The following is an 8,935-nucleotide window of genomic DNA, read 5'->3' as shown; positions in this document are numbered from 1 at the left end:
ATGCAGGAGTGCATTTATGTCAAACAAGAAAACCTTCATTCATTGTTGTTTAAAGCCTGTTGGAGCTCGTCAGAATTGTTTGAAAAGAAAAAAATGTTGATTATTGCATATATTATAGGTAAAAACTAATTAAAGGAAACAATTAAAACTTTTGTTGTCTCAGTATTCATAAAAGATAAAAAAGTTTAAGTTTAATTTATTAGCCAGTGATGCCAATCTACATTGTCACTTCCTGTTCACTGAAATTCATTTCCTGTTTCTCTCCTCACAGGCCTGGCTGCCACAGCTGGCCAGGAGCCTGACCAAGCCCATGGCTGTGCCCACGGCAGCTGCTACCCAGCAACTGGAGATTTGTTGGTCGGAAGAGAAAAAAACCTGAAGGCCTCGTCCACATGTGGCATGAGAAGAAAAGAGCCCTACTGCATCGTCAGTCATTTGCAGGTGAGAACGTGGGACGTTTGGAGATGTCGTCCATTTTTTATCGTGTAGCTTGACGCCGTTCTGTCCTGCTGCAGGACGAGAAGAAGTGCTTTGAGTGTGACTCCAGGAGGCCGTATGACCCCGTCTACAACACCATCAACCACCGGATAGAGAACGTCATCACCACCTTCAAACCTCACCGCAAAAAGTCCTGGTGGCAGTCGGAGAATGGTTTGGACATTTTGTTTCATTTACTCACAACTTTTATTTTAGTTGACTTGTTTTCAAACTCAAATACAAGTAAATAATATATATATATAAAATATAATCCAAGTAAAACTTGGATTATAAAAAGTTCGACTTGTGTTGGGGAGCAGTTTTAGCTGAAGTGAACAGACATGTTTGGCTCTAGTGTTGTGCAGCTTAGTAGGAAGTTCAGTGAACCTTCTTCTGTTGATGAAGTTTGTTTACTTTTATGCAGCATTTTCTTTTAGCTGGAGCACGTGATCTCAATGCAACAAAAATATTTAGTGTTTGGTGACAGAATCAACGTGCTTTCTCGACCTGAAATACCTTAATACTGTGTTTTCCAGGCACATAGTTCAATTCTAAACCATAATCACCTATGTTACCTTCAGTTGTTATGAAAATGTTTAGGGATGCACCGATATGAAAATTTTAGCTGATATCCATATAATTATTGGTGTTATGGCTAATAACTGATATTTACTGATATTGCACAAACACACAAATTATTTACATACATATGTACACAAATACACTTGTGCCTTTTTCATGATCAAACAGATACCACTTGACCAACCATTTCCCCTCACAAAACAGAAACACAAAGCTAAAAAGTAGAAAATTAATATCAGATGTTAATATGGACCCAGTTTTACTCATCAGACTGATACCGATATTAATGCCGATATATTGTGTATCCCTAAAAATGCTGTATATATTTAAAATAAATTTGACTTTGCATCATAGCGGTATCTAAACACTTTGAAATTGGCCTCTGTCTCTTTAAGAAGCTCCTAACATTTCTGATATTCCCGCTTCAGCACGTCTTCACAATGCTTCATGGTGTTCACAACCTTTCGTAGGAGAAAAGTCCAACCATTTTTGATGAACTTTCGTCCTTAGGAATCATAAATTTCCTCAAAGAAGGCATTTTTTAATCTGAAAAGGACCGAGAAGTAGTTAGTATTACAAGCTAGGTGGAACTGCACATCTGTTGAGCTCGCCTTTTAAATGTCTGTCTGAGATTAGGGTGCTGAAAAATGCCCTCTGAATCAAGCGGAGGAAGTCAAATATCTGAGAGTCTTGGTGGTCAGGCTCAGCTGACGAGTTAAGATGAGGAGCTTCAGAGTACAGCCAATGCTCCTCTGCATCGAAAGGAGTCAGCAGAGGTGGAAAAACTACAAAAAACTCAGTCGTTTTAAGAGACATTCATATTGGGATCCCTGCAGTGTCAAAAACCTTTAATCTTATTGCCATCATCAAACATGACCAACTTTATACCCCAAATTATCAAATCTAATTGCTTTAAGTACTGCTACTTGGTCAAAATCTAAAACTGTTTGCATGAATATTTTAAGAGAAGGAAAAGAACAATAAAAGTTAATGATCTGGACTTTCTGAAAAATAAATGACTGTTGGAAAGAGAAAGAATGGTTAAAAGTAAAACATGAAAGTTCATTGTAACCACAAGCATAAAGTAACCAGTAGCTGGAGAGAACTTAAAAGCTGTATAAAGTTTCCACATGAACACACTGCGTCCCACATCCTCCCTGCAGCTACAGATCAGCCTAATAACAGAGTATCTGTGACATCTCATTAGAGAGGTGCGTAGCAAAAAGGAGCAAAGATCTGTCCCAACATAACGATAAAAGGAAAAGTGAAAGGAAAGTTCAGGACAGAATYGGACAGTTTGACTTCGAAGGGGACAAATTTTAACAAATGGACTTTATGAATGATTGGCTTTTATTTTACAAAAGACTCGTTTAAAAGTCCTGAGGCAGTAATGGAGTTCTGTTGACAACACTGTGCCACACCAAAACCGAGAATAGAACCAGAGAGAAACTGAAGAGGACGAAGGGGCACAGGAAGTAAAGTGACTATTTTTACTTCAGATTTTCCATGGCTTCTGTGTGGCAGTACATGGTGCACACAGTGAGGCCTGTTTGGTTTGAAACACAGACGTTTCCTTGTGTTTGTTGATTGTCTGGAAACATGCACTCTGTAATTTCTGTTCAGAGATTATTATTACTTTATGTCAAACTAGGAAATGTTTGTTTTGTTTGACATAACTAATTAGTTAATTGATGAAGAGGTTTTTGCATTAGACTGCAGGCAGTTTTAATTTAACCGAATTGGTTGCATAAAATAAATAAAACAAACAAATGTTTAAGCATAATCATAACTTAAACTCACAACAAAAGTCATTCCAGGACAAAAATGAAAACAATTAAGAGTTATAATTGAAAGTAAATGAATACAGTCCAACAGAAACCAATTATAACCCGTTCAAGTGTAATCCAATACAGTCCAGTTCACACATCAAAGAGTTTTAACAAAAAACAAACTACTGTTTAAATGTAAAGTACTATATTTTTAAATAAATCATTGAACTATAATTTAAATCATCTGCACAAATGTACAGACAATGGTGTGAATAAAGATTMTATAGCTTTATTATAGAATTACATGACTTTATTGAAAGATTTTTATCATATTTGATCATTTATTATCRTGAAAATGTAAATTGGTGCATTTGTAATAGTGTGGAAGAAAAACAAAGTTTTTTTAAAAGGGACAAATACAAAATCCACTATTTTAGCTGTTAAATACATTTTGTTGTGAACGTGGAGTCACTAGGAGGCAGAAAAGTTGAATTTAGTCTCTCCTGGTGCTGCAAAGATGTCTTTATTTTCTGTTTGGGTCATATTTTTCAGCTCTTTCAGTTTTCTATATTTTCTATATTTTCTTTACTATTACGTCAAATTATCTGTAATGGAATTTGCAAATAAGGTCTGGATTTACCAACTACAGTTTCTTCATCTTAATTCTCCTCTGGTTCTGGGTCAGACTCTGGTTCTGGGTCAGACACTGGTTCTGGGTCAGACACTGGATCCAACATGTAAGGCTGGATGGACAGGTTTTCTGTTGTTGATATCTTTTAATTAAATTGTAAATAAAACATCTCTGCACCACTAGAAAATGTAACTCCCACTCTCAAACCGGAGTGGACCGGCCTGGAAGCAGGAGGGGGGCGGGGCTTGAAGCATCTTAAAGGAGCAGTATTAAAACCAGCTGCTTTGAGGCACACAACAGAAAAGTGGTGAAAGAGGGTCTGGTAAAGTTAGAATAAAGAAGATTTCAGACCAAAGCATTGCAGTTCCATTTTATAAAAACCCCAAGTGAATGATTTAAATGTGAAAAGAAAGGATTTAAAAGCATCAAATTTCTACTTTAATCCTAAAACACTAAATAGTTTTTTTAATTTTGAAGGGTTAGCTTTATTGGTGCAGAGTATTTTATCCTTTAGTCTATTTTTTCATCAGCATAAAATCTGTTCTGTTTTTACATCAATAGTTTCAAAGTTGAAAGTTTGCATTAAGTTAAGTTGTCAAAAAAAGCATCTTTTTATGTGCAGAAATGGGGAAACCCCTCATTGAGCTGCAGAAGTTACCACAGAGAACTGGAGGGAAAGCAGTTCAGAGTTGAGAAGTCCTTCAAAATGAAAGGCTTGTGATTCAGGCAGTGTGTGGGCTTTTCAAACCTTCTCTCTACATTTTTCMTGCTGGGAGTGAGTGACCTTTCCTGTCAACAAGCCATCCCTCAACCAAAACCATGTTCAGTGCTTGACTTTCTGCCACTAGTTGTGATTATGTGTCATCCAGCTGGAGGAAATCAAAGCTGCAGATAAAAAAAATCAAACAGGTGGTTTAATAATTATTGATCCGATCAACTGAAGCTAGCTGTAGAAGTCCATGTTTTTGTAAAAATTTCTTTTTGCCTCCTTCAGGAAAGTCGGATGTTTTTATCCAGCTGGACCTGGAGGCAGAGTTTCATTTTACTCATTTGATCATGACATTCAAGGTAAGATATGAACAGATTTGACGTAAAAAAAAAAACTTTTAGTTGTAAAAATACCGTAAAGGAATGTTGACTTTCTGCTCTTGCAGACTTTCCGTCCAGCAGCCATGCTTATTGAGCGTTCAGCAGATTTTGGTCGTACCTGGCAGATCTATCGCTACTTTGCTCACGACTGTGCTGATTCCTTTCCTGGAGTATCTCAGGGTCCGCTGCGTAACATTAACGACGTCGTCTGTGAGTCCCGCTATTCTGACATTGAGCCTTCGATGGAAGGAGAGGTAAGAACCTCCTCCTTCATCCACTAAGTTAGAGCTTCTCGAATGCACAACTGTGCGATTACAAGCTCCTTCWAGCACRAAGGTTTCACACTTCAGACTCAGAATATTTTTTTTCTCAGTAATTTGAGTGCATTTTGTGTGTTTCCTGGTCTACAGGTCATCTACAGAGTCTTGGATCCGTCTATCAGGATTGATGACCCCTACAGCCCCAGCATCCAGAGTAGGTCACACTGAATACTGTTACAGCAAATAGATTTAATTTAAAGGGTTGTAAAAGGTTTTGAGAAAAAAACATGTTAAAGACCCAGAACGCTCATAAAAACAAGCTGTTTTCACATCGTATTTGGAAATACGACAGTTTAAACAAAGAACTAGAGGAAATATAGTGAGTTACAGCCAAACTTAAAAATCTGGAGAAAAGAAAAATAAACTTTTAAATTATTTTTTTATATTAGTTACCATAAATCAGACCTCAGCCAGCACAATTAGCCCCCATCATCCAGCTGTGCCACATTACAGACAGCTGAAGGAGTGTGGAACATGGTCCTGCTGTGTGGAAGACAGAGATGTGAAAAGCAGCTGTTTCTCTCCCACACAGCCTCGCTGTCCTGATCTTCATGTTTAGACTGGCAGGACATTAGAGCTTTTCCCAGAAACCCTCACTTTGTTTCCATCGCAGCAGCAGCAGCAGCAGCAGCAGCAGCAGCAGRGCTCGTCATGCTCTGATGTGAAATATCTCAGATGACCTCGAACCCCCTCACATCAAATTAATCCAGATTTATTTATCTAATGTTGATCAGTTAGTTCACGTTTATTTCAAACGTGTAAAAAATAAAAATTATAAAACAAGATAAAATCACTACATTACTGGCATATTATGTACTATATTACTGGAAAATTAAAATTCTATGCATCACTGTTTTAATCTGTAGTTAAATTGGCCAAATTACTGGTCAGTAACATTTCTGAATTTATTAGAAATCTAGAGGGAAATTAAAGGTGACCCATCTCATCCAGTGAAAGACAAATTTGGTCTAAAGGACTTCAGCACATTTTCAGATTCAGTAAGCTACGTTTTGACACCAGGACCCCACTGATGTCACGAACCTTGATTTGTCTTCCTAATCATTAATATTTCGTCTTAATCCTATTTTATTTTATTCTAATTAAAGTGAAAAGCCTCAAACAGTTTTTGAATATTAAAGTTTACCTGCTGTAAAGAAAAAAAAAGCTTTGCTAGCTTGCAAGAAAATGACAAAAATGTAAGAATTTTCTGCTAAAAATCACGGTATTTTTGTGACCACTGCTCAAAAAAGGGCTTCAAAAAATTATTTAACATTAAATTTCAGATATTTAATTTAAACAACCCATAAATAAGATATTATATTTTGACAATGTTCAATTGTTGTAAACGTTTCAACCACTGTGGCTACAAATCGTGGGCTGCAGCCGACGTCGACCATATTTGTCAGACAAATACGTCACTGCCCTGCTCCGTAGGCTGTCCCAGTTCGTAGGCGCCTACTCATGCAGCCGACAAAACCCTGCAGTCTTTGTGGCCGACAAAGGCTAAAATGTTTTAGCTTCCTACACAGCCAACGGTATCCCAGAACTCATTGCGCCATCAACAAATTAAACTGAAAAATACAGAGTACACCAGGGGTCAGTGGTGGAAAAAAAACAGCCGCTGGAAATCCGTGCGCTCAGTTTAGTAATCTGTGCACACGGATTTCTGGCGGCTGTTTTTTATCCCACCACTGACCCCTGGCGTGCTCCGTAGAAAAACAATGACAGCTGACTTTATTATTTTTTTTACGACAGAGTTTGGAAATTTATCACGGACCGAAGAATGTAAATTTAGCAACTTAGCTGAAGAAAATGTTGCAATGAGACGTTGAATAAAATGCAGTTACAAGTACTGATACTGGAGCTAAACTCAAATGACTAATGCTTTTTATTTATTCTTTATTTACGTTGAACAAAACAACTGAAGCGATGTGATATAAAATGCATCATCATGGTGACGAGGCAGCACGTGGTGATGCACACATATGTTTTCTGTAGACTACACTGTTTCATTTCACAGCCAGTTATGCAGTCGACACTAGCGACCTACGGCCCACGTAGACCGCGGTTGACATTGGCTGGAACCCATGAATTAACACAGCCTATATCTGCCTATTTCTACTAGGGGTGTAAGAAAATATCGATTCACTGAAATATCGCGATATTTCATTTCCCGATACTGTATCGATATCTATCTATATCCCTGTATCGATTTTTTTATAAAGGTTTAAAATGTCAACTTTCCTGCCAGCCGTTCATTTTTATGTTGTAGTTCAGCCTCTGACCACTAGTTGGCAGCAGTGAACCAGCTTAGTCAGTTAAGTGTTGTGTATATATTGTAAATTAATATTAAAAACTAAAAGCTGCAAAAAATATTTTCAAACTATTTATTGTCAAATTTAGTCTAATAATTGAAAACATGGATGAAATAAGAAATATGAAACAAAAAAATAAAATACATACAAAGCAGAACACAGCTAAATGTATCAAAAGCATGTCTCTGTAATATTAGAATTTTCTGAGACAATGAATTTTGGTTTTTCATTTTTTCCCCCCTGTAAGAGGTTTTTATTTAATAGAATTTTTGGACAAAAAAATTGCAATATATCGCAATATATCGCCTTGCTTATAGTATCGCAATATATCGGGATATATCGTATCGTATCACCAAATTCTTGCCAATACACAGCCCTAATTTCTACACATGCCACCTTGTGACACATATTAACTTTATACACTGCCAGAATGCCTGTACCTCTAATCGTAGTATGTAAATCATTATTAATCATTAAAATCTTTAGTCATTTTTTACTAAAACTGCTAATTGTGTTACAATAAAATGATAACATCTCAAAAGTTCATAAATTTCCTGTCAAATATTGGTTACAGTCAACAAAGATGAGTTTCGGACTGGATAAAACTTGGAAAAAAGATCTAAATAACTTTAAAGTTTCAGAGCAAAGTAATGAAAAGAATGATCCTTGCTTCTGATGGTCATTATTAACATCAGATTATATTGTACTTATGTAAAAGAACATAAAACATGCTTTTTTGGATATCCTAATTGCTTAAGATCTTCCCCCACTCCTTTGTTCCTTTCCACAGGGGAAAGTGTCATATATCACAAAGCTCTGTGCTGTGTTCACTGTGACTCTGAAAGAGCTAATGTTAAAGCCGTTGTGTCTGATGGATCCTGTTTGGAGTGATGTTACACACTCAGCAGCCAAGAAAGGAGCTGCTGAACGTCAGTTTCAGTTTCAGCCTCTGGCTTGTTGAAAGCTGCTGCATTTTGTTTTTCACTGAATCAAATGGCTGTTCTCCAGTCTACCATAACACCAAGAGGAGGAACAGGGTGTTAGTGTTATGCTGAGAGGCTGTATGGATTAAATCTCACCTGTCAGAGACAGATTTGTATTTTATTATTATTATTTTTAATGCAGATAAATCCAGAGAAGCAAAGTTTAGGGTTGGGATAGGACTACTTTACAACTTAAAAAAGGGCAAAGCTTTAAATTTCTTATTGCTGGGGGAGGAACCATTTGTAGAAAAAGTTACCATGTTTTTTTTTTTTTGGGGTGGGGGTGTGTGGGGGGGGTGATAGCTTGCATATTATGGTAAAAGGAAAGAAGTGTGCCATGAAAATATGATTAAAGTGTCCTTACATGCACGCTTGTATTTGTGTGCGTGCACCTACCTCTTCTCATTAACAGCTGGATTATGTTCCCATCACTATTTTCTGGATGACTATTAGGGTGAAAAACAGACTACCGGTAATCTTTTTGGAAAGAAATAATCTTTCTTCCTTACCCTCCCCAAACAGTTTAAAGAAATAAAAGGCAGATTGATGGATCCTAACATCATTACATCACTGTCTCTGGTTTAGAGTTTCCATTTTGGCTGAAACTCAACATTTGGATCATGTCGTCGTTATCAAATTAGTTTAAAAGACAAAATGAGCTGAATATTCTCAGGAAAACCAAGTATTGGCTGCGGTAGCTCAGTTGTTGCTGCTGCTGCCTTAAAATCATGAAGCGGGGTTATTATATTGTTTTTATATATATACGCAA

At 36.9% G+C, this 8,935-nt stretch overlaps 1 protein-coding gene across 1 annotated transcript in view; it reads left to right on the top strand.

Annotated features, from left to right (window-relative positions):
- Positions 1–271: 271 nt before the first annotated feature.
- LOC106523000 (laminin subunit beta-2) overlaps positions 272–8,935 on the top strand; it is a gene marked incomplete at its 5' end in the record, with an annotated part of 29,201 nt that continues 20,537 nt past the window's right edge. Inside the window, 5 exon segments of the mRNA XM_014016279.1 lie at positions 272–441; positions 516–651; positions 4,454–4,527; positions 4,614–4,802; positions 4,959–5,022. Coding sequence (XP_013871733.1) covers positions 272–441; positions 516–651; positions 4,454–4,527; positions 4,614–4,802; positions 4,959–5,022 — 633 coding nt within the window.

This window comes from Austrofundulus limnaeus, unplaced genomic scaffold (genome assembly GCF_001266775.1).
Source record: "Austrofundulus limnaeus strain Quisiro unplaced genomic scaffold, Austrofundulus_limnaeus-1.0 Scaffold142, whole genome shotgun sequence".
Lineage (NCBI taxonomy): Eukaryota > Metazoa > Chordata > Actinopteri > Cyprinodontiformes > Rivulidae > Austrofundulus > Austrofundulus limnaeus.
The sequence above is the reverse complement of the archived record's forward strand: the minus strand, read 5'-3'. Positions and strand labels throughout refer to the sequence as shown.